Genomic DNA, 20,990 nt, shown 5'->3' with positions numbered 1-20,990 from the left:
TCAGGTCTTTCTAACTCTAAGTCACCTTCTAGACACTATGCCAAGCTTCCTATTATACATATATTTTTGTTCTTTTGTTTTATCTAGATCTACAATTTCAACAATATACAGAGCCCTTTCTATGGATGTGGAAAGATAACTAGTTGGCAACATATAGTCTCAGAGTTATATGAGGCACTGAGAAGTTAAAAAATTGGACAAGGTTCCACTACCAGGGTGTGTCAGAGGCAGGACTTGAATCCATATCTTTGTTACTACATGGCAAAGAGGAAGAAGAGGAAAATAAGGAAGAGGAAGAAAAAGAAGATGATGATGATGATACTATCTGACCTCTTCTCTGCTGACTTTCTTTTGATTATCTGGTCCCACTCTACCTATCCAACTTTATTTCTCATTACTCCCCCATACCCTTTACAGTCTCCTCACTATTCCCCACACACATCCTATTCATTCTTCCTTTGTTCATGCTCTTTTCCTTCCCTAGACTGTCTTTACTCCTCTCCATATCCAAATTTTACTCATCCTACATGGCCCAATGCAAACCTTGCCTCCTTCATGACCAAATATTCCAGCTCAGACTGAACTCTTCCTTCTCAGAATTTCTACTGTACTATTTGTAGTCAATAATAAACACCCTCAGAGAATAAGTGAAGATCAGTTAAAGATATAGTGGACCAACAGCTTCAGAATTTGGAAGACCTGGGTTCAAATCATCCCCCAAAGTTTGCATTACTATATATATATATATATATATATATATATATTTCCATAAATATATCTCTCACAAAATAGAATTTAAGTTTGCAATGACAAAAGACTTTGTTTTGTCTTTACTTTTGCCTTTATTAGCCCCTAGCATAGTGCCTAGCACACACTAGGAATTCAATGTTTGTTGACTAGGGGGTTGATAACATTTCAATATAACATTTCAATATAAAGTGAGATCAATGAAACAACTAACCTACCCAGAATCTCCCAAAAATATCACACTATTTCATATATTTTCCCTTCCCACATCTTTTTTCTTTTCCACTTTGTATATTTACTCTAAAATTTTGATTGGTTAGAATATATAAATTGAGTGTTTGAGTCCTAAGCTACAATCAAATTCAGTTTAAATTAAAGAGACTTTAAAACTATTTGTGGAAATGTCAAAAAGAAGAAAGGAAAGATATTTTGAAAAGTGATTGAAAGGGGCTGTTTAAATATTAGATTGGCTTTTCTTTCAAGTTTCAGAACTGGAAAAAACCAAACATCATTGCCCCTTTGATTCAAATGGGAAAGGACTTTGTTTCTTAATACTTCTTTTTCTATATCCAGGGAAATAATGAAAAAAAACACACATGATGGGGGCCTTGCAGTCCCTGACCTAAAACTATATTACAAAGCAGCAGTCATCAAAACAATTTGGTACTGGCTAAGAAACAGAAAGGAAGATCAGTGGAATAGACTGGGGGAAAGTGACCTCAGCAAGACAGTATATGATAAACCCAAAGATCCCAGCTTTTGGGACAAAAATCCACTATTCGATAAAAACTGCTGGGAAAATTGGAAGACAGTGTGGGAGAGACTAGGAATAGATCAACACCTCACACCCTACACCAAGATAAATTCAAAATGGGTGAGTGACTTAAACATAAAGAAGGAAACCATAAGTAAATTGGGTAAACATAGAATAGTATACATGTCAGACCTTTGGGAGGGGAAAGGCTTTAAAACCAAGCAAGATATAGAAAGAATCACAAAATGTAAAATAAATAATTTTGACTACATCAAACTAAAAAGCTTTTGTACAAACAAAACCAATGTAACTAAAATCAGAAGGGAAACAACAAATTGGGAAAAAATCTTCATAGAAACCTCTGACAAAGGTTTAATTACTCATATTTATAATGAGCTAAATCAATTGTACAAAAAAATCAAGCCATTCTCCAATTGATAAATGGGCAAGGGAAATGGATAGGCAGTTCTCAGATAAAGAAATCAAAACTATTAACAAGCACATGAAGAAGTGTTCTACATCTCTTATAATCAGAGAGATGCAAATCAAAACAACTCTGAGGTATCACCTCACACCTAGCAGATTGGCTAACATAACAGCAAAGGAAAGTAATGAATGCTGGAGGGGATGTGGCAAAATAGGGACATTAATTCATTGCTGGTGGAGCTGTGAAATGATCCAACCATTCTGGAGGGCAATTTGGAACTATGCCCAAAGAGCGACAAAAGAATATCTACCCTTTGACCCAGCCATAGCACTGCTGGGTCTATACCCCAAAGAGATAATGGACAAAAAGACTTGTACAAAAATATTCATAGCTGCGCTCTTTGTGGTGGCCCAAAACTGGAAAACGAGGGGATGCCCATCAATTGGGGAATGGCTGAACAAACTGTGGTATATGTTGGTGATGGAATACTATTGTGCTCAAAGGAATAATAAAGTGGAGAAGTTCCATGGAGACTGGAACAACCTCCAGGAAGTGATGCAGAGCGAGAGGAGCAGAACCAGGAGAACATTGTACACAGAGACTAATACACTGTGGTATAATCGAACGTAATGGACTTCTCCATTAGTGGCGGTGTAATGTCCCTGAACAACTTGCAGGGATCCAGGAGAAAAAAACACCATTCATAAGGAAAGGATAAACTATGGGAGTGGAAACGCCGAGAAAAAGCAACTGCCTGAATACAGAGGTTGAGGGGACATGACAGAGGATGGACTCTAAATGAACACTCTAATGCAAATACTATCAACAAAGCAATGGGTTCAAATCAAGAAAACATCTAATGCCCAGTGGACTTACGCGTTGGCTATGGGGGGTGGGGGGGGGGAGGAAAAGAAAATTATCTATGTCTTTAACGAATAATGCTTGGAAATGATCAAATAAAATATATTAAAAAAAAATACTTCTTTTTCTGCAGGCTAGCCAAGGTCTACCTAAAAGTTCAATGAAGATGAAAGGAAAACATAAAGGAAAGAAGGAAAGCAGAAGGGGTAAAAGAGAGAATGTTACTGTAACATAATATCTTAATATCTCTTCCCCTGACTACAGCTAACAGTGAGTGACCTGTTGCTTCTTCAAAGTATCCTTCTTTATTTAAAGTAACCCTAAGGGAAAGATTCTGCATCTAACAGTGATACTGACAGAAGATCCTAAAGCCCTGAGGATGGGGGGCTCATAATCATTATGGTCAATTGAAAAGTGTGAGGTTTTTTCTTGATTCAATGCTTTTTGCTTTTTTCTTGATTCAGTGCTATTAACTATGGATGGGTAGGTAGAGTCAGAGAGAAGGAAGTTATGAGGTCTAGAAAAAAATAATGCAAGGGAACTGTGTTTTATTTTGGATTTTGGAAACAAGGAGGGAGTATTTAGGATGAGAAAATTTCTCTAGATCTACTTCAAAGATACAATTTTATTTTTCCAGTGCTAGCCTGACATTGCTAAAAAATAATAAATTGCTTCCATATAACTCAAGGCTTTCTATAAAATAATTAAAATCTCACAAGGAAAGAAATTTGATCCCAAGCAACTAATTACATGTCAGGCAGTTATGTATTTACTTTGCTTTACAGGTGCTACATAACTGCATAAACTTAATTTTTTTCTGTATATATGTTTAGTATTCCATAAGTACTTAGAAAAATTTTCATTCATGTATTCAAATGCACTTATTGTCTACTCACTAGAATGTAAGCTCCTAATAGTCAGGACTGTTTTGTTGTTTGTACTGGTATCTATAGCACTTAGCACAATCTTGGAATATAGTAGGCATTTCATGAGATCACTAAGTGTTAGACCCAAATCTTTTTTATTTATTATATTTTATTATCATATTATGTATTATAGTATTATTTAGATCCAAATTTTTTATTATAGTAAACTTTTTAAAGTAAAGTTGAGGCTTCAGACACTTCCCAGCTGTGTGACCCTGGGCAAGTCACTTGACCCCCATTGCCTAGCCCTTACCACTCTTCTGCCTTGGAACCAATACACAGTATTGATTCTGAGACAGAAGGTAAGGGTTTAAAAAAAATAAATAAACTGAAGTTGATTCCATCTACTAATGCTACAGAAAAGAGTTAATAAAATCTCTTACATTTTACCCATATTTAATCAAAGCAAAATTAATCACAAAAATAAAAGCTTTATTAAAATCTTAAGTTAATTATATATAAAACTCTGAAGTGTTTTGGTAAAGAAAAAATGTTTAGGTTAGTGTTAATGGGTGTTTTTCCCCTTATCCCTACTTATCTAACAAAGCTAATTAGAATGTGCTAAAAATGCTTTAAAGCTGTTTTGCAGTCCAATAAAGATGCCATCCTCCAATTAACAAGAAAAATCAGTTTGCAAGGTGACAAAGGAAATATTAATAAAATGGGCCTTTGGTTTTAATAATTAATGAAAATTCTAAAAATCTCAACAAAAATTAGTTGTCAGTTTCTCTCAAATATACTTATTTTCCATTTTTTCAAGAGTTTTCAAGTTAATAAAAAAATTATTTCTTCTTCCAGCTAATTAATAGCAAAGGAAAATTTTCCTCTATTTGGTGGAATACTTAGACAAGTCACACACTTTTAAAACAACTTAAGGGAAAGGACTTGGCCTCACTAAGCCAGACTTTCAAGGGGCACGTATTTGAAAGGGGGGGGGCTAAAAAAGAGCAAAAGTTTTAAAAGATTGCTTTACTTACTCATTCAGATGCTGAAACCGTTCCTGCCAATTAGTAGCCCGAGCCACATTTCCAGTTTTATCAGTCAGCTTCATTCCAAAAAATTCTAACATCATTTTATAAGCCAAGAAGAACCTTCTAGTTGCTTCTTTTGTTTTTTTGAATTCCTAACAGAGGAAAACAAATTCAGTGTAGAATTACACTGAAGGACACATACTGTACAACTAGCATATATTGACCATGTATTCAGAGTACATCAAACAAATGAAACTGTCATATATATTACCTCAATTTCATATGTAGTTAGCTCTTTAGCATAAAAGTTCAAACCTTGTTCTCTCAGTGGGAAAAGCCTGTTTAAAAAAAATTGAAGTTTTATTTTTATGCAATTTGGTTAAGAAAAATAATTAAACAGGTTGTGGTTTAAAATAAACTAAAAAATCACCAACCATTGAATATAAGTATGGTTATGCTCCAGTTTTTCATAATCTCCTTTCCATTTGTTTAGAACTTCTTCAATGTAAACACCTGAACAGTAAATATTTTAAAAACTAGTCAGATTCATTTGAAAATTTATGAAGAATAAACTATAAGATACATGTCATTCAAAGATAACTAATCATGCTTTATATTTAAACATAGTATGACCAAACATAGATATATACCATGTAGTTACATATAGCTTTATAATTATACTGGAAAACTGCATATAGGTGAAGTTAATGATACTTCATGTTCGTAAAAATGTCACATTTCATTGAAGGATAAATGAATAATTTTTTAAATGTTGGATTCCCCCCCAATAGATCTCTAATATGTAATTCAATTCATTTCAACATTATTAAGTAGTTACTCTGTACCACATAATATGTTGCCACTGGGGATATGATGAAAACTAAACAGTTTCTTCCTTTAAGGCTTATATGCTACTAGTTAGGAGTTATATGTATATACATAAATATAAAATATATAAAAAGAAAATAATTTCCTGCATGATAAATTTGATTCTGCAAATAGTAGATGCTGTTCAACTGAAAATACACTTTCTGGTATTTAAAAAAAAAACCTCATTCATTTAAAAATGTTTTTCACATGACTTGTGTTTATTGTTTTCCACCCCTGCCAATGTCTCTTTTTCCTCTCTCCAAATATTTTTGAATGTATTCCTTCCCAAGGTTCCTCTTCTCTTTGGCTGTTGTTACTAACAGGAGAAATTTTGAATTTCTGTAATTCAAGACACTAAAAATATGAAGGAATAAATTTCATATCTCTCTTTGCAGCATTTTTCCTGTGTAATAACACAATTTAAAAGGTAATATTTACAGATAAAATATTTGCTTTAAAAGATAAGGGGAGTTGTCATGTAAGTTACTTTTTATAATATATATGTATATATATTATTTTTTCCCATTGAGATCAAGGAAAATATTTTATATATAAAATTCTGGCTGAAACTTATGACCCCACTAATACTGCTATGATTTTTAACCTGGATGGATCTTTACTATTAGGATTAGAAAATGTTTTACAATTCATGTAAAAATTCTCTGATTAACAAAATAATGGAAGAGATAAAAACAAGCTGCTAGATCCAAAGGAAATTGTTATAAGTATGTGAGAGTTTTCATATAGCAATTTCCATTTAGATCATTAAGATCTCTGGAATCCTTGCCTTAGCAAAATCAAGTAAGTGTTGTTTCTCTACCCACTTTTTTTTTTGAAAGAAGCAAATAAGTGGCATTTTTAAAATTACAACAATTGATCTCAAACCAATTATATAGTCCTAAAGGAATTTCTGAGAAACTAAGTTAAAATAAAAAAAAAAACAAGTAGATATGGTCACTATACCTATGTGTCTAACTAACTAATAATACACCTAGGGAGAATGCACTAGGACCAAGGTGTCAAACTCCAGTGCTTTGCCTAAACCAAATTAAAATGTAATTGGGAAAAGCTCAACAAAATAAATAATAATAATACAATATAGATAATGTTCACTTGTGATTTTCTCAATTAATATGCAGCGCACAGGGATCTCTTTCAAGTTTAATAACACTGTCCAGATTAAAGATTTTATGAATCATATGAATGAATGAATGAATCATCCAGGGGTCTCTGGATGGATTTCAGTAAGTCCATGAATTTGAATGAGGGAAGGGAAATGTCATGTAAACTCTAGTTGAAATTTAGCATTTCCTTCAATTACTTAAAACTAATTCTGAAAAGGAGTCCCTTGGTTTCATCAGATGGCCAGTCCATTACACAACAACAACAAAAAAAAGTTTAAGAATCCTTGCTCTATGGGCTTGAAGTGAAATTTGAAGAATTCATGTCATCTAGAGAAGTCAGGACTCACCTCGATCTATCTCTACTCTAATCATTCTATCTTTGTCCTACACTGGAAGAAGTCCCTGCTAACATAGCCTTTACTCATGAGTAGTAGTAATCATCATCATTATTATTATTATTCTCATTTTCTTGTCTTATTATTTTATCTAGTTGTGCAATAGTCCATAAGCTATTAAATATATAACAATAATTGCAGGATATATACATGTCAAACATCTTTTGTATGTGAACCCCAATGAAAATGATGAGATCAAAATATATTATTAATATTTAATACTATGTGTTAGGGTTTGTAAAATGATTTTATAATTTTTTTTCATTTTGTCCTCACAATTACCCTGTAAGGTAAATATTATAAGTTTGTTAACTCCATTTTGTAGATAAGAAATCTGAGGTGAAAGGACTCTAAGGTTCAGGGGATTCCAGCCAGGTGATATCTGACTTCAACCAGGTCCAACATTCATTCTATTTTGCCATTAGAGAGGTAGTAAAAGTTGATATCATGGTCCATTTTACAGGTGATCTGGTAAAAGTAACATGGATAGTCAGCAGAATGGTTGGCCCAGGTCCTCCAACATTCAAATCAGTGTTCTTTATACTATATAACAGCTATATATAACATGGTGTTATTACTTCTAGGATACTGAGACAAGATAAATATCCCTTCCCCCTCATCTGCCCCATCACTCCCCCCCCCCCAAAAAAATATATATATATGGAGTTATGGCATGATGACTTCTGGAAACTGCCATCATTTAGATATACTCCAAAATGGTGAGTGTAATTTCTTATAACTTCCCCCCAAAAGTAAAAATTATATATAGCTTTGCACATAGTAAGTACAAAGTAAATATTTCTGGAACTGTTGTATAAAATGTTGGTAAAATGGGTGGGTTCAAATTGAGACTTTTGAGTAATTATTACTCTATAATTTTCAACTAGAAGAAAAACTTTGATACATAGGCAACAGACATTACATTTCCAGAGAGAACAACTCTTTCAAGAGTATTTGAGATACCTCTTTCCACATAATGGAAAAAAAAGTCAAATAAATATCTTTTTTAAAGAATGCAGTATATAATATAGATAAAGTAATGGTGATCATCACCTTTATTATTACTTAAAATTTACTTTCTCTCAAAGTATTAGATTACTTACCATCTGGTTTAAAGGGAATTTTATTCTTATAAAAACGGAGATTACTTAAGTCATTTTGATATCGGAGATCTTTAAAGTTCTGCTAAAAGAAAACAACAACAATAACTTACAGTAAGTACATAGATATAGAAAAAGGTACAGTTGAGTTTTTGCTCTGTAGTGAATTACTTGCAATATAAGTATGAGAAATATGTTGTAGTAAATTATGTTAATAACAATAAAATTTAACTTAATAAATAAGTTATAAAATATACTTGTGTTCATAGAATTTATGCACAAGTACAGAATGTATTAGACATGGCCAAACAGAAATTTATATGAAAAGATCTATGGCTGTTTAGGGACTCTAAACTCAAAGTATACCATTGAGGCAGTCAAAACAGCAAATGCATTTTTAGGTTTTAATGACAAATTTCATGTCTATATAAGCAAGGTATTAGCCATGGCATACTCCATCCTAACTCTTCTTAACCTTTTGTGTGTATGTCCCAGATAACTTTAGAAGTCTGGTGAAACCTACAGACTCCTCAAAATAAATTTTTAAATGTATAAAACAAAACATAGAATTGCAAAGGAAACCAATTATAGGGAAATAGTTTTTAAAATAAAAGATAAAACCATTTTCAAGGACCTACTGCTCTATTCCAATAACAACACAGCTGAAATATTATATTTAATTCTGAATATCACATTTTAGAAGAAAGATTGCTTAACTGGAGTCAATTTAGAAGAGAATAATCCCAGGATGATGAGGATAAACAAAATCATGTTATAGGTAGATTAAAGAAACTATGAATGTTTATCTTGCAGAAGATAAAACACTGGGAAGACTTAGTTTTTAACCAGTTATTAGAAGGTTTATCACTTCTAAAAGGATTAGATTTATTCTATTTAGCCTCAAAGGACCAATTAGGATTAATGAGATTAATTTACATTTCAGGGAAGCAAATTCCAGCTTAATATAAGGAAATAAGTCCTAACAAGTGGGACCTTCCCCAAAAAAGGTTGTCCCCACAGATAGTATTCTCCATCACTGGAGGCATCCATGAAGAGGCTGAAAAATTACTCATCAAGTATAAAATAGATGCTTCAACTTGGGTTTGGTCTAGATGATCTCAAAGTCTTTTCCAACTCTGAAAGTTCTAGAATTCTATGTAACACTCTTACTGGGTATTGGTGTCGATATTTGTACAAATCTCTTGCAGCATAAAAGCTTCTCTTTGGTTTGGCAGATGACTCACTAGAATCCTCATTCTGAAATTAAAAAAAAAAAACCTAGACTTATTCACAGAGTACATAAACTTGTATCATTAGATATCATCTTATTTATTTCACTGAACAATTTCCAGAAGTAACTTTGAAATAATAACCACCACCCCCCTCTCTCTCTCACACACACACACACACACTCAAGCTCATTTTTGATTCTTACATCATCTAAGAATTCCCTATCTTTCTCCTTATCTAATTATATTAAAAAGATTACAAATGTTCTTTCCTAATGCTAGTCAATGTTTTTCTAATTTAGGCCACTCTGAATTTGACACAAATTTTCCTGTTAAATACTAAAATTTCATAATTAACTGAGAGGTCAAGCCCATGGGGCAAAAAGTGACAGATCAATATAAAACAGAAATATTTTTTAAAATATCCACATGTTTTATTGTAGCTTACATAAGTGGTTATAGGAAAAGCTAAGCTTTATTTTTAGTATTTCACATAACTAAAGTCTGTTAAGGAAATAAATCAGTTCTATAAAGAAAATACTCACTAAATCTGCAATACTTAGCTGTTCTTAAGCAGTCAAGTAGTATTTATAAAAGGAAAAGGGCTTTTTAACAAACCTAAACAGCCTGATAAGCTGCATATTTTATAGCACTATAACAAGAAAAACATGAAGGTATGAATGATCCTTACTCATTCAACAATATTATAATGTATCATAAATCAACAAAGCTAAAATACATATATATGCTAAGCAATCAAAAGCTTTTCCACTGAAATTATCCTACAAACTGAAACAACATAGATGGTACAGTTAGATCTTATTCTTAGTAAAGTTGGAAACATATATCTAATATCATAAATCTATGCAAGACAATTTCATCTATGTCCCAAATCTAAATTCTTAAGCTATACATCTTCTTAAAATTTATATAGGAAATGTTCTAGTCTCCTTATATATTATTCCCTTACACATATTCTGTGATCCAGTGATACTGAACTCTTTGATTTTCCTCACCATTCCTATCTACTTTGGGCACTACTGGCTATTCCCTCTTACCTGGAATTCCTTTTCTTCCTCACGTCCCTCTCCTTGTTTTCTTCAAGTCTCAGCTAAACTCTTACCTCTTACAAGATGTCTTTCTGATTCCCCCTTAGTGCCTTCTCTTTGTTCTGACTTGTTCTACATATATATGTAGAAATATATATATTTATCATATTTTTACCTAGTTATTTATAGATTTGCATGTCTGTGAGCTCTTTGACAATAGGCCCTTCACTCTTCCTTCTTTGTATCCTCAGTGCTTAGAACATAGTAGGCACTGATAAATAAATGCCTTTTGACTTGAGTTGACTTTATTCTTAAGTAAGCTGGATGTCTAATCAAGATGTACATGGGCATGCTCTGATATCTGAAAAACCTTATATAAATGCAAGATATTATGTTTATTATAAATATTATTAGGAGAAGGAAAGTTGGTGTTCAAAACACACACAGAGTCAACCTATATGCAGTCTTCATATTTGGTTAAGATTTTGGCTTTAGTTGCTTTACTTTGGCTTTACCATTTTTTTCTTTTTCCAGCTTTCATCTAATAGAAGCTTGGGATGCTATAGTTTTCACAAGACCAGTAATAGACTTGGATACTAGGTGCTCTGGTTTTGAACATTGCCTACTCTATCATGAGCACAAGGAAGCTTAAATTCTGGCTCCTATCACATATCTTTAGACAGTTCCACCTAGAAAGTTCCCAAATTGATTTAACCCGAGTATCAACAAATCAAGAAATGACATTAGAATGAACAATATCAAGTTCTCAGCATGGTCGTGGTAAAAGTGTAAATTACCCATTTTTTTTCTCAGAATTATTCAATATGTCCAGATGCAATATCTCCCATTACATTTTTAAAAATGTATATGTATATGTGTGTGTCTGCACACACACATCCCAAAAAGAGATAGAACTTTGAGGTGTAAATATCCAACATGTAGATATAAGCCAACAGAAAACCAAAATGCCAACATATATAATACAAGGAGAGGCAGTATAGCATAGTAACTTTGAAGTCATTAAGACCTGAATCTGAGACCTTAAGAAAGTCTGTAAGATTTTAAGTCTTAGACAGATGCTAATTTCTATAAAGAAGAATTTGCACCCCAAGAATTCCATATGTCAATTACATTATGTCCATATTTTTAAAAATCTTATAGGAGGGAGTACCTCCTATAATAAAACAGTACAAAACATGTTATCTTGCTTAGTTAAATCATATAATCCTCTCCTTGGTAAAGCAGAAAAAAAAAAGCACCATTTCTCAAGTTAAAAGACATGGCTTCAAATCCTGCCTGCCTCTAACAATCACCATCGATGTATCCTTCAGCAAATTACTTCAAAGTTCTGGGTTTCAGTTTCCTTAATTGTAAAAATAGGGGGGTTGATATAGAGAAGAGAAATGAGCATGTATGGTCCAGGCACTGTGTTGTGCTTTAAAAATATTATCTCATTTAATTTGGACTAGATGGTCTCTGACGAACCTTTTTTCTATGGATGTATGCTCTTACAATCCTCTCTCCTATATAGGCATGGAGATCAGAGAGTAACTCATTTATATGGTGCTCATACTCACCCTATGAAGCAGATACTACAAGTATCCTCATTTCACAGATAAAGAGGAAACTTAGGTTCATAAAACTAAAGTGATTTATTTCGTCTCTTGACTAATAAGGGTCAGAGCCAGGACTCAAAACCCAATTTTTCTGACTCAAAGTTCTTTACTTTTTCCTTTACATATAAAACAAATTCTGAATCAAAAATTCGTGTTAAATCCTATCACTTCACAAAAATAGAAATTTAAAGCAAATACGAAAAAGCATGGAACGGAACTGTATAGCATGAAGTGGAACCAACTCCAAAGGTTTAGTTTAAACCATTTATAGGTTAAAAGACCCTATTTGCAAACCAAACTATATTTCAGGTGGATAAAGCACAAAGCAAGACCAATGTCTGAGGAAGAGGAATATTAGTGGAAGTGTAGAAGAAAAAGGCAATGTGAGAGGAAAAGTCAATTTTTAAAGTTTCTAAGTTTAAAGAAGTAAGGATCTTTGACTCTAGCAGTATAAAGAACTCTCAATTTGGAATATCTTTCCAAAGATAAAGATGGGATCCTCATCTGTAACTTACAGGTTTTAGAGAATTTCCCTGAGAACTTAAATGACTTTCCCAAGATCACAGAAGATCACAGAGCTAATAAATGTAAGAGGCAAGAGTCACACCTAGTTCTTCCTAACTGCAAGTCCATCTTGCTAACCACCATACCTCATGATTTGTCATGGGCTAAAAATTCATCTTCTGTTGCTATTCATCTATGGTCCATTTGAGAAATACAAATAAAGTTGAAACTGCCTGATATAATGAATCATAATTTTTGGATTCTGTGTGGTTATCCTGTGTTAACTAGTATCCTACACTTCAATAGAACTATGCGTTTCAAATAGGAGATAAATAGAGGAGGGAAAACTGCAAGGTGGGAAATGCTTGGGTTATATATGAACACAAAAGGGTAAGTGGGGGAGGAGGGGAGAAAGTTACAATACCCAAATACAATCCACTTTCCATAGTATCAGGAAAGCAGATAAGACAGTTGGGATCTACAGTGCTCTGCCAAGTTCCCTATCCTGGGTAAAAATGACAACAGAAGATGCCTTGGAGTCAAGTGAACCTAAATTTATCTAGCCTTCCTTGTTGAATTCAGAGCACTAGACCATTAGAAGAGTTGGAAGAAATTGAAATCCCTATGGTACGATTTATAAACTAAGGAATTCTTTAGTGAGTTGGAAACTTTCCACATTGTGAATTGAATGTACTGGTAAAGGAGGTTGGGGGGGGGAGGGGAGAGTGACAAGCCCTTGGACTTCTTTTTTCTCACTTTCACTGAACTCAAATAGATAGAATAGGTAATTATTGACATCAAGGAAGTATGGTATATTGAAAAGAGCAATATTTTAGAGTCAGAATAGTGAGTTCTAGATCTTGGGTCAAGCACTTATTAGCTATATGACCTTAGGCAAGTTACTTGACCCTCAGCTTCTCAAATAGTAAAATGATCAGTAAAAATATGCAATTCCTTTTAACTCAGAAGTCTTAAATGAATGTCCCTTCTTAGTGAAACAGGTAATGGGTTTCCAAGATGAATTTCTTTTTCTAGAAGTTACTAAGTAATATATCACAGATTGTTGAAGATTTTCTTTACATTTTTTTTAATTTTGAAAAAAAAATCTGTTAGCAAAATGACATATGGTACTGTCAGCTAAGATAGAAAGATGACCATGCTTAAAACTGTCTGCTTTCACAGGTTTATTGAGTAAAATAATGTAATTCCTTGAAAAACTGAATTTCTCAGATGAGATGTACTATCTAGGTAAAGGCAGAACTATTCTAGTATTTTAACTTGAAGTAAAGAAATATTAGAAACGGTTTGGTTATTATTCCTAACTGAAGGAGAAAGGAGCAATGGAAAGAACACTCAACTTAGGGATCAGAAGTTTCAGTCCTTCCACTTACTAGCCCTTGTGACCTTGAGCATTCCCTCCAAACCTTTGTAAAATGGAGAGATTAGCACTGCTAATGACTCCACTATATAGGGTTAGGGACAAGGAAGCCTTTTGGTTAAGCCTTAAAGTAATATATAAAGGTCAGCCCATTCCAAATGAAGAGAATTTCCACAAGTGTGAATAGCTTTCATAGCCTTCTATTTTTAGCTAACCAAGACTGGCCCTTCACTGTTCTTCCGCTTTCTCCTTTCCTCCAGGTGCAGGGAAAGCACTAACCAAGTTAGGGTATATCTTTGGAAGAACTTCCTCATACAACACAATTCATGGGCACAGATGTGCAGCGGGCCTGGGCCTCCAGCCACAACCATAGCTACACGCCTACTTCTCAACCTGCCTGCAATTGCAGGGCTCCCCTCAACTTCCTGGTGATTCAGAGAAGAGCATGCCAGGGGGAGAAAAGAACCCCTGGACTGGACACTGTTTTGCGGAAAACAGGCAGGGAGAAATGTAGCTTAAAGTGGTCTCCCCAACTCCCCCCACCTCCACACCCCCCCCCCCCCGGCAAAAAAAAAAATGCATCCAGATTAGAACACTGGATGGGGAAACATTTTCTTCCTTCATCCTCCCACCAAGTCCTCCCTCCCTCCTTCACCAGGCTGGGGTAGCAGAGCCAAGTGGTCCACTCGGGGACAGAGACGTTCTCAATTCCTCCAGGAGGAAGCAGGGGGAGCGTTAGGGAGGTCACGGCTGGAGGGAGGTCACAGAGGGATGGCACTGATTTGGACTGGAGCGGACCTAGCACCTTCCCCCAGCCCCTGCTCCCAGGCAGGTTCTCAGGCGTACCTGCTCCTTGCTACCGGCGGCGTCCGTGTCTCCCTCAGGTGCGCCTGTGCTGTCTTCTAGCCGCAGGCTGGCCCGGGGAGATGGCCCCGCCGGTTGCTCGGGCTCCTGCCCCGGGCCCTCGCGGCTGCCGGGGCCGCTGCCGTCTCGGCCGTCCTCCTCCTCGTCCGGCTCCGGCTCGGAGTCCGTCTGCCAGGTGGAGTCGCAGTCCTCCACAGTGGTGGGCTCCTTGAAACTGGTCCCGCTTAGCAGATTGCCCATTGAAGAAACGGCGACCGAGGCGGAGGTTGCAGAGGGAGGTGGTGGCAGAGGTGGGCCGAGGGATAGGGCAGGGGGCTGCGGGGCTGGAGACAGCGGCAGCCACCCCAGCTCACGCACGCGGCCCTGGCCGCTGCCCCCAGGGAAGCAAAGAGCTGAAGGAAAGCTGGGGGAGGAACGGGGGAAAGGGGGACTCGGGGCAGGGGCTAGGGCCCGAGCATGGCAACGCTGGGAGTCTGGGGGCGGCCTGGGACGGGGCGTATGGGCCTCCTGTAGAGCACAGGGCAGCTGCCACCACCACCGCACCTATGCTCAGGTCCAATCCTACCGATGTCGCGGCTGCTGCTGCTCCCGCTGCCTCTGCCACCGCCGCCGCTGCTGCTTCAGTGCAGAGAGAGGCAGACACACACACTCACAGGGAGGAGCAGGCGGCCTCGGGATTTCCACCGCAAACGCTTAAACCCGCCCATCTGATACCTTCTCCTCCCCATGGACAAGAGGCCCGGTGCTGGCCAGAGCCACAGAGGAAGGGGCAGCGAAGACTGGCCAGAGCCTTTTTCTCCAGAGCCCGGAGATGTCACCTCTCAGTAGCTAGGAGATGGCATTTTTTTAACCCCCCCACGTTTCAGCCTGGGCTACTAGGCCCTACTTTGCCTTTTTGCCTACCTAGCTTCTGGGGTGGGAATGGGTACTTGAAGCCAGAGCTCCTCCTTCCTGGTTGTTTCGGGTTGTCCCACCTACCCCCACCTCTTTGTGTCCCAAACTGGCTGCAGAGTCAAGAATGAGACTTATACCCCCTTTCTATGAGCCGACAGACTGACGTGGTCAGAGTTCTCCCAGGATCTAATCTCTGGGGAGTTGCTCTATCATCAGACATTTATTGTCTACACTTCCCTCCCCCTCTTGCTGCTTCTCTAGGAGAAGATAAATTAGCTGCAGCAAGAAGAAGACAAAAACTAATGGGGTCCCACAGTCATAAAATTGCAAAAGCCAAATTACAACTGATACATGTTAGGGTAGTTACAGAATTTCTTTCCTCCTGCAAACTCCTTCCTCTTATGCCTCGAATCCAGATAAACTCAAAACTTTGCAGTTTGTATTATGCTCATCTCTACCTGTGTACCAGATAGGTGTGTGTATGTGTGTGTTCATGAATGAAGCCTAGATGGTGTATACATATGGAAAGAACAATATTAAAATAAGCCTGTTCCTTCAGAATTCCTTCTAATCTTTACTGTTTTCAATCCCACTGTATCTGACATTATACTAAGCACTGAAGATAACAAGAAAGGCAAAAAACAAAAAAAGATCCCTGCCCTTAGAACTCGTATTCTACTAGCTCTATTGCACTGTAGACCAGTCTCCAGTCTTTTTTGAGCCTCTGCTCCATCAGCAAGATATTTTTGATCAAATACTCTCAAATGTATATGTTTAATTATTTATAAAAATGTTTTATATGTACTGCTATACTAATAATTTTATTTATTATCCAACTTACACAAAGAAAATTTGCAAAAAGATTAGAAAATAATTAGTATTAGTTGATCCTTAAGTCAATAGGAAATGATTGAAGTTAAATGAGTAGGTAAGTGATAGGATCTGACTTGCCTTTTATAGAAGTCATTTTAGCAGTTGGTGGAAAATTAATAACAACAATAATAATTGTTATAATGAGCATTTATATAATATTTTAGATCTTCACAACCCTGTAAACTAGGTTCTACTATTATCCCCTTTTTGCAATTTAGGCAACTAGAGCTGAGAGTAATTAGGCAACTTGCCCAGGTTCACATACCCAGAATGTCCAAGGGAAGCTGTGAACTTGAATCTTCCTGATTGCAAGTCCCTCTCCCTATCTGCTATGCCATCCTAAGAATGCATTAGAAGCTTAAGAGAAGGTGATAAAATGAGAGGTTATGGCAACAGTAGAGGTGAGAGGTGACAAGGGTCTGAACTTGAGTGGCAGCCTTATGAATGATCAGAAGATTTATAAGAGACATGGAAATTTAAAAAAAATTGGGCACAATTTAGGTGTGTCACATTGAAGGAAAGTTGAGTCAAAGATGATATAAATGTGAAAACCTGGGTGACTAGAAGGATCATATTGCCTCTGAAATTTGGAAGATGGGTAGATTGGAAGGAGCTGTAGAAACATAATTTAATGAGATATGTGATTCAGATTCTAACTCATCTGTGCCTGTAGAAGTCAGTTTTGGTTATGATTGACCTGAGATGCCTAGCCAGACTCAGAAGGGAGAAGAGAAAACTCACATACCAGAGGTTGTTAAAACATAAAGACAGGCTATGATTATATTGGAGACAAACCCCAGGATTGGCTATCAATTGGTTAGCAAAGAGAGAGTGGGATGCTATCTGTCTTGCCACCCTCTGATTGGTTGATCATATACTCCATGGAGCAAGTCCACTACTATCCCTTTCCCTGCTTTGGAAGATACTGTTATAGACTATAACCAGATAATTTCCTCCTTTACTCTCCAGAAATAATTTGTGTTGAAATATGAATTAAAAACTCAAGACTCCCTACTCCATATCCCATTTTAAAATGGAAAATAGATAGAAATTATGAAATTCATATGATTTTATTGCCACAGCAGGGACCTAACCACAACACTCCATGGCTCTTTGCCCACAGAATGGAGAACTTGGCCTGTCATTCTTCTTTAAGTCCTTCTACAAATTAATTCTATCCTACCTTTTCATCTTTATTTTATAATACTATCTTATATGACAGTTATGCTATAACCAATTCCTTCCTCCACATGTGAACACATACATACAAAGAATCTTATGACTGAAATAGACTTCTTCCCTAACCCATCTCCATTAAATGGCATGTCTTCTCCTTCAAAGACTCAGCTCAGTATCATTTCCTTTCCTTATATTCCCAAACATCCACCATAAATCTCTTATAATGCTTTGCATGCATTTGCCTGTGCATTCACTAAGGAGCAGCTGAATTTTGCGGCATCCTTGGAGTCAAGAGCACCTGGGTTATAGTCCCATCTTCCTTTCACATAATTGTATGTTCCTGGGCATGTCACTTAACCTCTTAATGCTTCAGGTAACTAACTATAAGTTGAAGACCTATTGACTTCAAATGGGAAAAGGAGTTTTCTAACAAGGAGTTTCTTATGACAAGGAAAGGATAAGAATCCTGTTGTTTTTTTTTTTTTAAGAATAGTAGAATTTGAATAAGAGAAAATAAGAGGACCTTTTAGGTGAAGGGAATAGCATCAGCAAAGACAAGATGGTAAAAAGTATGGCATATGAGTATAGTAGGAAGAAAGCCAAACCTGACTACAGTAAGGGAAATATGGTTAAATAGGTACCATGGGACCTATTGAGATTGAGAAGACTTTTGAATGTCAGACTTTGAAGTTTATAGTTGAATCTATATACACTAAAAGCACTATTGTAAGTTCAGAAGCAAAGGATGGGTATGATTGAAATGGTGTCTTGATAACATTAATTTTGTATTAATGTATACAATGAATTGTACAGAGAAAAATTGAATGGGGTTTAAGTCAGTGTTAATCTAAGTGTGGGATGATAGTATCTTGGCTAGGACAAAGGTAGTTATTTGTCAACAGCTTTAATAAATTCCATATTTGCAGAAGAAATTGTATTCTTAGGTTTATCTACAACTGAGAGGCTAGAATTGTTTAGAGTGCAATAATATTTAAAACATGTCACAAAGATCTGAAAATTTTAGTGGACAGCAAAAAAGAAAGAAGAAAATAAAATAAAAGGGAAGAGGAAGGAAGGAGACTTTCCCTACTTAAGCCCAAAGGAGAGGGGAATCACCTGGGAAAGATTGGCAAATAGATTTCACCCACCAGCCACCTTGCAAAAAGTAGGAGATCCTTTTGTTGCTCTCATATTAAACCCTTTATTTCCCCAGAAACAGGTGGTGGAGGGGAAACAGAAGACACAAATTCCTCTTTCCATGAAAAAAATCAATGAAAGGACACTTTAGAATAAGTAGTCCACTCCTCCTCCCTCCAGGGTATTTTAATCCTTCTGTTGCTTTAACCCTTAACTACCTGACCCATAAGTATTCCTCTCCTAATGTTCTGGATCTTCTCCTGTGTTTTAAATTATGCATGCCAGACAGACAGATAATTCCCTGTTTCAACTTGGGGAAGCAGTAGCAGAAGCTTGGTCCCTCTGACAGATGGGTGTGTATGAAACACCCCAAAGGCGGAGAGAATCCCAGGGTGTCTAGCCCATGCCTCTAAGGCTTACCCAAGACTTGAGGCTTCCAGGAGATTCACATCCACTCTAGTTTTGGCTACTCCCATGTGAGATACCTTAGAGCATGCCCCTTACTTCCCCTGCAGGGTACAGGTTCATCTGGGCCACCACATGGTGTCCCTATCCTCTCAGATCAGTGCCCTATTTTATGTCCCAGGGTGGTCACCTGAAGAATCTTTTAAATCAGTAGTTTTAACTACATCCTGTCTTAGCCCCTACATCAGCTACAGGAAATGCACTTTGGGCTTCCTGGACCTCAAAATATTTTTATACCAGAATTCCCTAACCCCTTATCTCACTGAAGGACAAAGGGTAAAGGGGAGCTCTTGGGATAATTTCCTCTAGTGGTTTCAGAAGACCATAGCACTGACAGTCCCTTGGGCATGGCACTTCAGCCATAAGACTACACTGACCAACATGACTGCAGCAATTGGGAGAATTCCAATGTGACAGCTATGGGTCTTGAGGATCTTTGGGAGTCTTTGGACTTCCTGTAAAATTTGGTGATGGACAATAGAATTGCCTTAAACTATCTGTTGGCAGCAGAAGGTGGAGTTTGTATGGTTCAGAATACTTCTTGTTGTGTCTATATCAATAACTCCCACGAAGTGGAGGTATGTGTCCAAGAGTTACATGAGGTGTCCACTTGGATAGTTTATACCTAAGGAAACTGTATCCTTGCTTGTCTGTCCTCCTGGATATCCTGATTATATTCTTTACTTTCCCCTTTTATTCCTATCATCCTGATAATTGGGAAGCATCTTGATATGTGAACTTTGTATTTGTAACATTGTCACTTCTCTAGTTGCTTCTAGAGTGAAAGTGTTCATGGGAGCCACTGAGATGTCATTGAAACCCTTGCAACCTTTCCAGCCTGAACCCCTGGATGATGCCTATAGCCAATACTTTCTCTCTCCTGAGGATGGGCAGGGACAGCTCTACAACCATTCCCAGCTATAAAGAAGCTACAGAATGCCAAGACCATTGCCCCTTTACCCTAGATTTGGAGAGGGGCGTGATGGCATGGGCCATTATACCCCAAATCACAGGAGTATTGCAGGCAAACTATAATCAGGAAATTCCTTTGCTCCCTTACATTCTTGTGACTCCTCATAAGACCCTGAGAAGAATATTCTTCTTGCATTGTCCTTTACATTTGAAATGGACAGAGAGATATACCTTCAGGCTATGCCATCTGGTTGTATCTAAGACACCCATCTATCCCCTAAACTATAAGGGTCACCCCCTATGTCTTTAGGCAAACCTTCCCAGCACCACCACCACTGTGCCTGAGTACATACTCATGTATCAACTGTTGGAACAAGTATAAAGACCCCAGATTTGATGTCCTCTAGGAGGCAGCTTTTCCTCCTATGCTATCCTCCTGGCCAGATTCAACATTACCTTCTAAATTAATAAAATTTTCTTTTTCTTTTTAAGCTAAGTTTCAGAGTCTTGCAAGGAAAGAAGGATGAATAAATGCAATCTTGTGATGAGGAAGCTGCAATGCATAATAGGAATATAAAAGAAACAACAAAGAAGAACTAAAGTGTATCATAAAAGAATGAGTAACTGAAGGAAAGAAAAAGCATCATTGAGGAAACAAATAGTCAAGGAACTTACTTTTTAATAAGAGAAGACAACACAATTGTACTGTGGGAAT

The 20,990-nt window shown here is 36.7% G+C and overlaps 1 protein-coding gene and 1 pseudogene across 2 annotated transcripts in view; both read right to left on the bottom strand.

The window, feature by feature from the left end:
- OGFRL1 (opioid growth factor receptor like 1) overlaps nucleotides 1–15,942 on the bottom strand; it is a 33,335-nt gene extending 17,393 nt beyond the window's left edge. The window contains exons 1-6 of one of the 2 annotated variants that reach the window (XM_001373229.4): nucleotides 14,798–15,942; nucleotides 9,346–9,432; nucleotides 8,179–8,257; nucleotides 5,121–5,199; nucleotides 4,958–5,024; nucleotides 4,693–4,838 (exon numbers count right to left, since the gene is read on the bottom strand). In XM_001373229.4, the coding sequence (XP_001373266.1) occupies nucleotides 4,693–4,838; nucleotides 4,958–5,024; nucleotides 5,121–5,199; nucleotides 8,179–8,257; nucleotides 9,346–9,432; nucleotides 14,798–15,055 (716 nt within the window). In that variant the 5' untranslated portion in view covers nucleotides 15,056–15,942. Of the gene's footprint in view, nucleotides 1–4,692; nucleotides 4,839–4,957; nucleotides 5,025–5,120; nucleotides 5,200–8,178; nucleotides 8,261–9,345; nucleotides 9,433–14,797 lie in introns of both variants that reach the window. The other variant, XM_007484179.3, reaches the window with a different exon arrangement.
- Nucleotides 15,259–20,990, bottom strand: part of LOC130456943 (uncharacterized) — a 148,031-nt pseudogene continuing 142,299 nt past the window's right edge.

This window comes from Monodelphis domestica, chromosome 2 (genome assembly GCF_027887165.1).
Source record: "Monodelphis domestica isolate mMonDom1 chromosome 2, mMonDom1.pri, whole genome shotgun sequence".
Lineage (NCBI taxonomy): Eukaryota > Metazoa > Chordata > Mammalia > Didelphimorphia > Didelphidae > Monodelphis > Monodelphis domestica.
Note: the sequence above shows the minus strand (reverse complement) of the source record. Positions and strands in the feature narration are given on the sequence as shown.